The sequence below is a fragment of the Prunus persica genome, chromosome G1 (genome assembly GCF_000346465.2).
Source record: "Prunus persica cultivar Lovell chromosome G1, Prunus_persica_NCBIv2, whole genome shotgun sequence".
Lineage (NCBI taxonomy): Eukaryota > Viridiplantae > Streptophyta > Magnoliopsida > Rosales > Rosaceae > Prunus > Prunus persica.
In genome coordinates this window covers 10637448-10650319 of record NC_034009.1, presented here as the reverse complement: position 1 = coordinate 10650319, position 12872 = coordinate 10637448, and the positions used below count along the sequence as shown (strand labels likewise).

General features: G+C 38.5%; 2 protein-coding genes across 5 annotated transcripts; both read left to right on the top strand.

The window, feature by feature from the left end:
• On the top strand, positions 280-4836 carry LOC18791848. 3 transcript variants are annotated; one of them, XM_020559456.1, is made up of 6 exons: positions 280-566; positions 1377-1531; positions 2036-2067; positions 3358-3383; positions 3482-3755; positions 4115-4836. In XM_020559456.1, the coding sequence occupies exons 1-6, from the start codon at positions 440-442 to the stop codon at positions 4476-4478; spliced, it is 978 nt and encodes a 325-aa protein (XP_020415045.1). In that variant the 5' UTR covers positions 280-439; the 3' UTR covers positions 4479-4836. The 3 variants fall into 3 exon arrangements, with proteins under 3 accessions (XP_020415045.1, XP_020415034.1, XP_020415031.1); XM_020559445.1 differs by having other exon boundaries at positions 3476-3755; XM_020559442.1 differs by having other exon boundaries at positions 3455-3755.
• Positions 6006-12863, top strand: LOC18788775 (condensin-2 complex subunit D3). Of its 2 annotated transcripts, none has more exons than XM_020558707.1 (9): positions 6006-7819; positions 8507-9244; positions 9904-10398; positions 10726-10817; positions 10953-11040; positions 11131-11245; positions 11334-11460; positions 11546-11676; positions 12011-12178. In XM_020558707.1, the coding sequence occupies exons 1-9, from the start codon at positions 6308-6310 to the stop codon at positions 12073-12075; spliced, it is 3363 nt and encodes a 1120-aa protein (XP_020414296.1). In that variant the 5' UTR covers positions 6006-6307; the 3' UTR covers positions 12076-12178. The 2 variants fall into 2 exon arrangements, with proteins under 2 accessions (XP_020414296.1, XP_007225457.1); XM_007225395.2 differs by having other exon boundaries at positions 6308-7819; positions 11546-11720; positions 12011-12863.

The window sequence follows — 12872 nt, the reverse complement described above, 5'->3', positions numbered from 1 at the left end:
TGATTATTTTATGTGACAGCTGATATGTCATGTTACGTAATTAATAGACGTTGCCATGTGTATTCTATTTTTTATTTATTATCTTTTCAATAAATAAAACCAAGCATAGACCACCCAATCATCAAACAACATATACGAAAACCCTCCACGTGTTTGCCACACCATCGCCAATGTGATCACTTCCCATGGACTCGACCGCAGGGGAACCAAATCTCCGGATTTGAAATAGATATACTTGCCACTCCCATTGACAAGTTACCATATATAGACGCGGGTGACAGCCCATTTGGTTCTTCCTGAGGAGCAATGATTCTCTGGCTGTATAAATGTCTGTGCCACTGCGCCCCTTTCTTTGCTTCTTCTTCTTCTTCATCCTCTGCTCTGCTCTTCTTCTCACATACTCTCAGTCTCTGTGGGTGTTTTCTTTGCTCGGGCGCAAATGGACAACGCGACGTCGCCCGCTTCGTCTTCCTCGACTGTCAAGTGCTCCATCTGCATGGACGACGTCTCCGATGACTGTGGCCGTACTGTCGTCAGGCTTCGCTGCTCTCACTCGTTTCATCTCGGTGAGTAAATCACATAGACTTCGCCAACTTTTAAATATTTTTCTTTTATTTTCTGTTATTTCTTTACTAAATGATATATGTGTATATATTTTTTTTTCAAAATTATTGTTAATGATTATTACAGGGTTCCATAGAAATGATTGTCACTGTTATTATTGTTGTTGATGTCATTAGTGTTTTAATTGCTGTTACTATTTTCTTTTTCTGGTATTTGATGAAGGTATGCTGGTGTGTGTATTGGAACTATGAGCTCAATAGTCGGTGTCCTGTAATTCATGAAAGAAAGAAAAAAAACTCTGTACTGTTTGACTTTGGATCAGGAAAACGAATCGGGTTGCGTAAAATTTGTTTTGTGACTCTATGTGCCTAAGCTGTTCGACGAATTGGCTGTTTTAAAAGTAGGATTTATCATTTGTAGACATGTCTAACATGGGGTGTGTTTGTGTGTATACATGTACATTTACGAAGGCATATTAGCTTTTATGGGTGAGCTATGGAAACTCCTAAATCCTAATGAAGTTCAAAATGACTTTTGGTCTAAATATTGATTTGTGTCTTGGTTTATGCTTATCTCCTAGGTGCTAATACACGCCTTGTGAGAATTACGGTATGATATAAGGTCACAAAAAGAAAGGCATTTATGAATGATAGTAGAGTGTCACATTTCCTAGGTTTGGTAGGTTTTCACCTTACACCTTTTGGCTGCTGAAAAAAAGTTAACCTCCTAAATCATGAAATATTTACTTAATTTTGTCTGTTCGTGGAATTTTGTTATTTTTTCTGATGTCATGTGCTTTCCTTTTTCTTCAGATTGCATCGGTTCTGCATTCAATGTAAAAGGTGTCATGGAATGCCCAAATTGCCGCGAGATTGAGAATGGTGTATGGAGGTGTTTTGAGAATGGTAGCCCTGAGCCTGACTTATATGAGGGGATGGATGAGGAGCCTGTGGATTTCATTGACATGGTAAAAGCAAAGACTACTTATAATTTAATTACTTTTGTACCAATTTATAGTTTCCTCAAGGCTGCGAACACTTATTTTTCTCGCTCATTTTGACTTGCTTTAGTGGGTGCATTGAGTAACAGAACTGGTTAAGGAAATTATGTGTAAAACCAACTGAGGACACTTAAAATGTCATTTTATGCTATCAGTTTTTGGTTCGGCCTCGAAATATCAACAAATGTGTGACTGATTCTGCCTCATATACAGAATTTTAGATTACTTTGTTCTTTTTCATCACCAAGCAATTTGTATTTTTCATCATAACACACACACGGAATATAATCTTTGCAACATGTTTTCATGGTTTTATTAGCCATACCTGGATGTTCAATGTTTTTTTTCCATGATTCGTTGTCATATTATATATAAATATATATATATATGTATAAGTACATCACTTGATGTGATCATCAGTTTCTCTAAGTCGTTCGTCTTAATTTGTAAATACATTTGTGGATGTTTCAGGGAAATGGAACTTTTGTACGTCACTATACTTGGTAAGCATTATTTCTCCTGTGCAAGGTCTTTACTTTCCTTTTGCTTCATTTTTGTGTTAAAATTTGCCATTATACTATCTTCAATATCACTTGAATATTTATTGATCTTAAACATTAATTACTGGGAATTGTTAAGCCTAGAATAGTTTTGGGCTATCAGTGGCATGTGAAAGTTGTGTTTTTAGTTAACTATAAAAACTTCAACTCTAGATATTAAATTGTACTATGTGAATGCGTGTTGTTTATGTGTTCATCTAATAGGTTGTCAGATTGATGAGTTAAAAAAACTTGTAGCCCAGGACTTCAATTAGTAGTTGCTAGTTGTGCTTGGATTCTTTCCCTTTGAGATGCTGATATATCCCATCTGAAATGAATTTTTGTGTTGCTTGTGTGGTTATCTTTATGCTATGGTAATGCTGTTTACTTGGTGGGGATATGCTATTGATGAACTACTATAATGGAATTACAAGTTTGCCTAGGTAGCAGTTGCATTGAAATGTCTAGAAGTGAGTCTATAGTAAACAAGGGGATTCTATGATAGAACTTGAGAAGGGCCATCTCTAAAGAATGGGATTATTGGAATTATTGAAGAGGCTTCCTTCGTCCAAATTATTCTCAGTTCCATCTTCCTTTGGTCCCCCAATACCATATTGGGCATTGCCTGCTGCATGAGTCCTCATTTTTATTTTGCCAATTGATATTGTTTATGAGTCTTCTAAATACCCATACCAAAAGTAAGTTTGAAGCTCAAGGATACCTCTATCTAATGTCCTTGATTATTTCTAGTCAAGAGGCTGAATTTCTCCTCTGGTGTATTTAGTTGCTGAGTCTTTCATGCGGAAACATTTATCCCAAACTTACGGAAAAATGAATAACCCAGATAAATAAATTCAATGTAAATGTAATGTGTTTTTAAGTGATTTTTAACATCTGGCCGAAATACCATATTTGTTGCTTTTTAGTGCAGATTATTTAGTAGCTGTTATCTGAAAACAGAAATAATCAGATTGATTAGATTCTGATTGTATTCTAGAGGTTTGGGTCCAAGGTATAGGACCGTAAAGAGAGATGATTTCTGTGTTCATCTTTGAATGAAAAAATAAATAAACAAATTGAAAGGAAACTGATAGTGTACGCAGAAAGTTTAATTGTCCTAGGTTTTCAAGAATCATGAAATTCACCTCTATTTCCCGGCAGTTTATTGAGATTGGAGATAATAATTACTAAAGATGTTATGGTTTATGTATTTTTTGGTCTTTGTTTTACATGTGGATGTTTTGAAACTTGCAGGGAAACAAGGTTACCATCACCTGGCTGTAAGTTCATTTTCTTCTGCTCCCACCTTAAATTTAAATAACCAGTTAATAGAAAACTTGTTTAACAACAGACTTAGAACTACATATTGAAGATGCAGATGGGAATTTCGTTGACCCCTATGCCGTCTTTGCTGGTAATCCTAATACCAGCCATCAATTGAATGTCCCTCCTGTACACAGTGGGGTATTTACTTCCCGGGTTAACTGGAGATGTGATCCTTTCATATGTGATACCTGTATCAATTCGTTTTCAAGGGGTGACCATACCAGTGGTGCAAATTGGGCTTCAGTTAGATCTGCAACCTTGAGTGCTGGGCTTGATTTTCATGCTATGCCAAATGAACCATTTGTTCCTCGAATCGTTGAGCGTGGGTAAGCTTTTGATAAACTCAACGTTCATTATCCGTACCTGAGTTAATTGAGCTGACAATGCGGATTTCGACCAAGGTCAGCCAATCACATCTAATATGAACGCTTTTATAAATATGAGAGTAATGGCATGTGCTTTTAGCTTCATAGATAACATTTATTATTTGAAATAAACCTGAGAAAAACCGATGGGCCAGGCTTGGTTATGCTGGAATAATGTCATGGCTCATGAGGGATACATCATGTTATTAAAATATCCCAAGTCACTCTGGACCTGCATTGTGTTCATTGACCCTCATTTTTCTTAGCCTTGCTACTTTACACTGCGCCTTAAATATCTTACATGCACCTTTTCCTTGTAGGATGCTTGTTCAAATTGCTACTGAATCTCCATTTGGTTTGGGTTATCAAGGAAGCAATGATCCAGTTTATTCCAACTTACGAAGGATGCAGCAGACACCAACCAATTCCTCTTCATCTGCTGCAGACGCTTACATGAGAAGATCAAATGGATTGAGGGGCTGGTTTCCAGCAGAGTACACAGCACCTTCGCTAGTTGAACAGACTGGGAACTCCTTTTCATGGTCTGTGAACCTCAACTCTAACCTGTCAGAAGCAGCAACTCACAGTCATCACCATGTCCAGGAACGAAATGCAGTCGAACCTCTCCAACTATTTCCTGAAGACACTGGTTCACTGCTCCCGGACATTAATGAGTACGCTTGATAGCAGGCTGAACTGAAATGTCCGAGAGAGGGAAAAAAAAGCTAAGTTGCTAGCCTTGAATAATTATTACCGCAGGTGCAAAATGTTCTTCCTATGAAAAGCATAAACTTCAAGGATGAGAAACCATAACTGCAAAACTTGAGGCTATGAAGGTGTTAGTTTCAGCCCTAGAAATGTATGGCTGGTTAGTTGATGCCATATGGTATGGACTAAATTTGTTTTATGCAACCAACGAAAGAAAAAAAATTTGCTTTGTGCAAACTCTTTTTTTAACTTTCGCATCCTTGCCAATGTGATGTACTGTGGAGCACTTATTGCCACATCCAAACGACCAAAGTCAAGTTCGACTTTGATTCTATACCAGTCGGTGTTGGCATTGGAGCTGATTAGATGGGTAAGTCATTGAAAATCCAATAACTAATATGTGTTCTTGAATATGGGGTTTTTTAGTTTTGTTTTCAGGCGTAAAGTCATTTTTGGTCTATGTAGTTTGTTTGTTTACCACTTTGGTCCCGTTAGTTTCAATTTTATCTATGTAGTTTTAAATTCCTTGCAATTCAATGACACTTAGAAATGAATCAGCATCTGGACTGGATTCTGGACTGCCAGCGGTAGTGGTAATTCTCCCGTTCCCTGGTGCTCGTCCAAGCAGGGAGTTTGCTTTACTCAACTCACTCAAGGATACCGAGCATGTTGACTCAACAGAATCAGTCTGGGGTTGGAACTGGATAAAGCTTCGAATCGAATGAAATTTGAACGTCTCCTTGAATTGCAATGATATCGAACTACATGGGTTAAATTGTGAGGATTAAAACTACATGGATAAAAGTGAAAAATCCAACAAACTACATGGGCATTTGGCCTTTTTTTTCGGTCAAGGGATCTAAATCTTGAATCAGTAACAACTTTTCAAGTGCAACTCGATATAGCTACTTTATTAGAAGCATCTTCCACCATAAACTATTTTAACTCAATTTTTGGGTTCCAAACAGTGTGTGTTTTAGACATCACATCTTTCAAAATCTTGAACCCCAAAGCTTCAATTACATTTTTCTTATAAGACACACTGCCAACCGGATCCTGAGCCTTTGTATTTAGCTTATGTGTATTTATTTGCATTTCGGTAAATGCTCAACCAATCTAACGACTTAACACACGACATGTCATTAAACTTTTAAAATATATTTTTTTAATTTCCAAAATGCAGATAAGGTAGTCTAACGTTATTTCCAACACACGACTTAGCACCACTCAACCAATCTAACGTTAATGCTGTTAAGGTAGAACATCACTTGTGGAAATAAAAAAAATATGTTTTAAAAATTTAATGACATGTCATGTGTTAAGTCGTTAGATTGGTTGAGCAGTTTAGATTTATCAAAATGCAGATAAATGCACAAAAGCTTTATCAAAATGCAGATAAATGCACAAAAGCTAAATGCTGAGGATTGGGATCCCTGCCGCCCATTCGTCATCTCCTTTTGCACTTAACTTGGCTATACTTATTTCACAAGTCACCTCATTTTCTACTCAACTTTATTAATAATTCACAAAAGTTTTGGTAATTAATTGACAAATAAATCAGAAATTAAACGTACAGAATATTATCTCCGTACAAGGATGAGGTGATAACTAATTAACAATAGCGTTACTTTCATTTTTGTTTAAATTTTTTTTTCGTCTGAAAACTCGGCATTTTCTTCCAAAAAAAAAAAAAAGAAGAAGAGCGGGAAACCCAAAATTTGAAAACCAGGGCCAACCAGAGAGAGAAAGGGGGCCTCCTGCAGCCATCCATTTTCCCAGTGGTGGTGACCTCAAACCAAATAGCCATGGAGGAAGCCATAACTCGAATAGTCACAGAGCTCGAAGAACTCCGCCACTCTGAAAACCCCTCAGACCGCCAAACCCTACCCATCTCCGATTCCACCCTCTCAGACCTTCAAACCCTCTTAGACAACGCCCTCACCGACGATGACCCTGAACTCATGGACCGCCTCCACGACGAGCTCTCCTCCAAGTCCCTCTCTTTGTCCAATCTCGTCCGTCCGATCGCCTCCGCCATGGATTTGGGCCGTACCCATCTCGCCCTTTCAGCCTCCAAAGTCTACCTCTCTCTTCTCCTCTCACCCAATTCCCCTGTCTGCACTCTCTTCAACCCCATGGACTTTCTCTCTCTCCTCCAATCCATTCGCCGGTCCCTCAAGCATCGTCCTCCAGGTGAATCCAGCCATGGGTCCCACGTTGCCGCTAATAAGAAGAGAAAGGGCCGCATCAGAAATCGGGGTTTGAAGAATTGTGCCCAGAGTTCTCACGATGAAGATTGTGATGGGGAAGAGAGTGAATTTGATGTGAGGGTCTTGTTTACTGTTCTTGAAAGGTTGGAACTTGTAATGGGGTTGATTCATTTGGACCGCTTTCCGGATAGTTTGAAGTCTTTGGTTCAAACTGTGGCTGAAATTCCAGTGATGGCGCTTGAAGTATGCGGTAATTCAGGCAGTTATAGCAGACTAACCGATCTGTGCTCGCAGATTTTGCTTAAAGTGTTCATACCTGAGCATGAGGACCAAGCTAACATTGCAGCCGAGGTGTTGAAGTCATTGTCTCCGATGATTCTTCAGCATAAATCTCAAGTGCGGGCATTTGCATTGGGGTTCGTGACGAATCGAATGATGAGTGCGGCCAAGACGCTTGATAGAGTCAGGAAAGCAGTGGTGAATTTTCCGAGGTACTTGGTTCAAAAGGCACCGGAGAAGTCTGAGCCCCGGGCTTTGGCTGTAGAGTCTATCATGGAAATTGTTAGATTTTTGGAATTTGAGGACCAAATGGGGTTTGTGGGTTATGTAGTGAAGATGACTCAAGGGAAAGCTAGCTTGAGGCTCTTGGCTGTTGACCTTATTCTGGTGCTAGTGACATCGTTGAGAGATACATTGGGGTTGAATTCAGAAAGTGAAGTGAACGATTCATTGGGTCTGAAATGCTTAGAGGCTTTGATTCAACGTTGTTCAGATGTAGTTGCTGGAGTTCGAGGCCGTGCTTTGTCAAACTTGTCACAGCTGGTGGGCTTATTGTCAGGTGATGATAGGGGTCAGGCTGTGCTGGAAGAAGTTATGGGGCTTGGCAATGCAAGTGACCAAAGGCCGAAGGGTTGGATGAATGAAATTTTAATTAAAAGGTGCATGGATGAGAAGGCAGGTGTAAGGAAGGCTGCACTTCTTTTAATTACCAAGTTGATAGCCATTCTAGGTAGTGACTTTGATGGAGGCTTGCTCAAGACAATGGGCATGGCTTGTTCTGATCCACTTGTTAGCATACGTAAAACAGCAATTTCAGCTCTTTCAGCGGTAAATTTTATGTTGTGCTTCATCTAACCTCTCTTCATTGAGCTGATGTTTTAGTTAAAGATAATAATTTTGGTTTCTGATTGGTTTGTATACTTTGTGTAGTTGATGTTATTAAGTATGGCATCTAATTGGTCGTATACTTTGTATAGCCTCCGAAGTTCCATGTATTCCATTTATATTTTTGAACAACGTATACTTTTGGGCACTGATCTTGGTTTTGATCTTAAAAGGGTTACCCTGTTAACTTCTTTCCAGCCACCTGGAACACAAAATCTAGCTCATTATGGTTGTCTTGTATAAGACACTTTCAGAAATCTGATTATGTTTTATTGAAAATTCTCAATTACGTTTCTGTTAACCACACTTTGTAGAGGCACATCTGCATTTGCTGACAATTTGGATCAAAGTGTTGCAATATTCTTAGTGGGTAGGTTAAACTTTGGGATTTTAATGGTTTCGACAAGATACATAATTTCTGAAAGAAAAAGAGAATTAACGATATACATAATCAGAAATACACTTCATTAAGCTTCTCTTAGTGGAAATTACTTTATTTTAATGCCTGTGTCAGAATAAGTATGTATTCTCCTGATCTATTTACTTTTCCTTTTGAATTGTGCCTGTTATGAATTTATTTTTTGTGGAATACCTGATCTTATATGTTAGAACTCTGCATTGACTTTGTAGGCCTTCAGAACATTCCTGGATGAAAGGGTGGCTACTGAGTGGCTACACTCTGTTCCACGCTTAATTGCTGATAACGAGTCTAGCATTCAAGAAGAATGTGAGAACTTGTTTCTAGAACTGGTATTGGAACGGGTATCTACAGCGTCTGTTAGTCCTCTTCATGATGAATCCAGGTTTCGTAATTCAAATAAAGCAAAAGATTTGGAAATGGATGTTGACTCAGTGTTTCCTGAAGGAGTTTTGAGTCTTTTGAAAGAGATTTGCAATGGAGAGGTGACACCTTGGGTGAAGAAAATTTGCACAAACCTGGGAAAGAAGAAATTGATGAAGCACAAATTTGCTATTTCTCTTCAGAATATCATAAGGACATCTGAGTCTCTGTGGCTCAGTAAATCCATGCCAATAGAGAAATGGACAGCCCCACCTGGCTCTTGGTTTCTTCTATCAGAGGTGTCAGCATACCTTGCAAAAGCAGTCAACTGGGAGTTTCTCCATCATCATTGGGAGCTCTTTGACAAGTATGGCATGGGAGGGGAAATTCAAAGCCCATTTGCACAAGGATATGCATGTGAAGAGGAAGATGGTATAGATTCCACTTCTGTTGCTTGGGCTGGGGATCGTGTTTTTCTCTTACAGACAATCTCTAATGTTTCTGTTGAGCTGCCCCCTGAACTTGCAGCAGATTTAGCTCATAATATGCTCAAAAGAATTGAAGATTTCAACATGCATTCAACAGAGGTACTCATCTGTTGGTATCAGTATATTTGTTCAATACTTCGTTGGTCAGTACATTAGTTTGCCTGCTTGCCTTGCGGGTTGAAGTACTCAAGCACTCACTCAGTGTTAAGCTCAACTTATCTGGATAGAGAGATTGAACATGCTCATGATGTTTCATATATATATTTTTGAATGATTTCCAGCTAAATGAACTGAATTCTTTATGAAGCTAGAAACAACGTTTTTCACTCTAGGCAAAGTTGGTCCTGTTCATCCTGTTTGCATGACTAATCTGAAGAGTGAATAACAAGTAGATTGCTTCCATTAGATAATCTCTAATCAGAGTTTCATTTCACTTTTTGAATTGTAAACTACTACTTATGTTTACATTTGTATCAGAGGAGGCACTAGTGAAAGAATATGGTGGAAATGTTGAACAAATAATTGAGAGAATTGAATTTTCCTATGCTTATACTGAGTGCTGCTTTTATGAGCTTACTTGGTACGAGTGTGGGGAGATGTGCATTTAGCCATGAGCATATGACAATAAAATAGCTACGTGTAGAGAACTATGCATAGTCAGCACCAACTTGCTAATACATATGGTTTTTATTTCCCCCTTTTCTCTATTATTTAACATGTGCTTTTTAAATTAGTTGCTTTGATTTATTTGATGACAGATTAATGCTCATGTAAAAGCACTCAGAACATTGTGCAAGCGGAAGGCTTCAAACTCAGAGGAGGCTGATACCCTTGTTATGAAATGGGCACACCAGCTTATCTCAAAAGCTTCTCAGATTTTAGAGAAGTTTATTTTGGATGATTCAGATGCAAAAAGAAAAGGAGACTTCTTTACGCCACCTAGAAGTGGGACTAGAAAAGGCAAGAGAGCTATGGCCATGTCGAGGTCATTGTCAGAAGCAGTCACAGCAGCTTACACCATTGGGTCTTTGGTTATCATCTGTCCATCTGCTGATATGACCACCGCCATTCCACTACTATACACCATAATCACTTCTGGGAATTCTGATCCAAAAGCTGATAAATTAACAAGGCCCAAAAGCTCTGTAAATCAGACAGCCCCGTCTTTGTACATCCAAGCATGGCTGACTTTGGGGAAGATTTGCCTTGCAGATGGAAAAATTGCAAAGAGTTATATCCCTCTGTTTGTGAAGGTTTGGTCATTGACTTTGCATTATTTATGTTATACAGCTTTAAATGCTTTTTGAAAACAGCTTATTGACATGTGGCCTTGACAAGATGCTCCAGATTTCTATGGAACCTATAACCTAGAAAATGTTTTGCTAACAATCTTGTTCTTCTGTAGCCTGCCAGGTTTACACCCTTACCAATTGATTGTGACGTATATATAATTAGATAATTATATATTTATCATATGTGTGTGTGCGTCAGCAGTTTCAAAACTATCTGTTTCTTTTAAATAAATCCTTTTCTTTTGTCCAAAGACGTAATTGAGTTCCAAATCTCACAAGATTCTGTAGGAACTTGAAAAGAGTGATAGTGCAGCACTTCGCAACAATTTGGTAGTGATGATGGCAGATTTTTGTGTTCGCTACACTGCTTTAGTTGATAGGTAAGCCTGTAAAAATGTAACTTAAATGAACTAGAGTCAACTAATATCTTTGCATTTAAACTACCTATGAAGACTTAGAGGTGAATTATTGTTTTGCTTTATAAATTTCTCAATAGTTTTTCTTGAAGTCAACAGTTATATACCAAAGATCACAAAGTGTCTCCGTGATCCATGCGAACTTGTAAGAAGGCAGACATTTATACTTCTCTCGAGATTGTTGCAGGTATATGTTAGTCCTATGGCTTAACATTTCCATTTTGATGATTTGGTTAGATTACTAATTCTATGTTTCATACTATATTGTCAAATTCAGAGGGACTATGTGAAGTGGAGAGGAGTTATGTTCCTTAGATTTCTTTTGTCCCTTGTTGATGAGTCAGAGAAGATAAGGCAGCTTGCTAATTTTCTCTTTAACAATATTCTGAAAGGTTCAAGGTTTTCTCTTGTTTTGCAGTTGTGAAATTAATGTATATGTTTGTCATTGAGATTTGACTGTTCTGCATGATTTTTTTTTAGTCAAGGCACCACTTCTAGGATATAACAGTTTTGTAGAAGCAATTTTTGTTCTGAATGACTGCCATCTCCACAATGGACACAGTAATGCTCAGGGATCACGAGCAGAGAGCCGGCTTTTTTCCATCAGGTAGGTGTGTCTATAATGAACTGAAAGGAAAGCAGCTTCACAGATGGGATTAGATTTTATATACAGTTTATTTTGTTGTTCTCAGGGGCAATGATGAAAATTCAAGGTCTAAAAGAATGCAGATCTATGTTACTTTGCTAAAACAAATGGCTCCAGAGCACTTATTGGCTACCTTTGCAAAGTTATGTGCAGAGATTCTTGCTGCAGCATCTGATGGTATGCTCTATATAGATGATATTACTGGGCAGTCTGTTCTCAAGGTATTTGCCTCATGGTGTTCAAAAACTTGTTGCATGTTACGGCATATGGTAGCTGATTTCTGTGGAATATGCATAATTGCAATTCAATGTATTGACATGTTTACATACCCAACAGAACTTATTTTAACATATGTGTGCCTTCCAGTTCAGTCCTTTTAATGGTTTTGAAGAGCAGATATATTTCTAGATTCTCTAATTTAGTTTCCTTTTAATCATGGCTAATATTAATGTGTTTGTATTTGCTACTTGCCTGTTTTATTTGAAATATGCTTTCTTAATTTCCGGACCAGGATGCTTTCCAAATTCTCGCCTGCAAAGAGATCCGAATTCCATCCAACCGAGGATCATCAGCTGACACTGGAGACATTGATGAAGAAGGCGGTGATAATGGTGGAGCATCTGCCAAGGGAAGGATAACTCAAGCAGTAAAAAAGGGCCTCATCCAAAACACAGTACCCATCTTTATAGAGCTGAAAAGGCTATTGGAAATAAAAAACAGCCCCCTCATTGGCTCCCTCATGGAATGCCTCCGTATCATCCTCAAGGATTACAAGAATGAGATTGAAGACATATTGGTTGCCGATAAGCAGCTCCAGAAAGAGCTCATATATGACATGCAGAAGTATGAAGCAGCAAAGGCCAAATCAACAGCTGCTGAGGCTGTTGCCAACAGCAAGAAAACAATTAGCTTCAACTCGCCCGTTGTATCTAAGATTGAGAGTGTAAGACATGCCCAAAACAAGTTTGGTAGCAAACTCCAAGGTGACTCACAATTGGCCTCAGCAATGGCTGATGCAGCTGCTGAAGCCACAGCAAGGTCAGTGCTCAAGGAAGTGAACAAGGGGTTACAGTCACCGCCTCTTAGCGCTCTGAGCGTGCCTAAACTCAAGACATGCCAAGGAGGACGCAGCGGTCACAGTGATCTTCCCTTTGACGTCTTAGAATCTGTGAGGAAAAGACAGAACTTTGACTTTAATGAAGAGAATTAAAGACACCAACCCATGAAATGAAAGCCTGCAAGTTTGGTTTTGTATACTTGTTTGGTCTTTCCTTTGTACTTTGATGTAAATATAAAAACAGAGTAGATAAACTAATCAGTAATTTAACGCTTAATCATTGTAAATTAATGAAAACATTCTCTGATCCCTCTTG

What these genes read in the sequence shown, in the direction of transcription:
- LOC18791848 (XM_020559442.1), top strand. Translation starts at nt 440, where the DNA reads ATGGACAACGCGACGTCGCCCGCTTCGTCTTCCTCGACTGTCAAGTGC. An exon ending in CTCTCACTCGTTTCATCTCG is followed by an intron (nt 567 to 1,376) that starts GTGAGTAAATCA and finishes CTTTTTCTTCAG; the next exon opens with ATTGCATCGGTTCTGCATTC. An exon ending in CTGTGGATTTCATTGACATG is followed by an intron (nt 1,532 to 2,035) that starts GTAAAAGCAAAG and finishes TGGATGTTTCAG; the next exon opens with GGAAATGGAACTTTTGTACG.
- LOC18788775 (XM_007225395.2), top strand. Translation starts at nt 6,308, where the DNA reads ATGGAGGAAGCCATAACTCGAATAGTCACAGAGCTCGAAGAACTCCGC. An exon ending in CAATTTCAGCTCTTTCAGCG is followed by an intron (nt 7,820 to 8,506) that starts GTAAATTTTATG and finishes TTGACTTTGTAG; the next exon opens with GCCTTCAGAACATTCCTGGA. An exon ending in CTGGGCAGTCTGTTCTCAAG is followed by an intron (nt 11,721 to 12,010) that starts GTATTTGCCTCA and finishes TTTCCGGACCAG; the next exon opens with GATGCTTTCCAAATTCTCGC.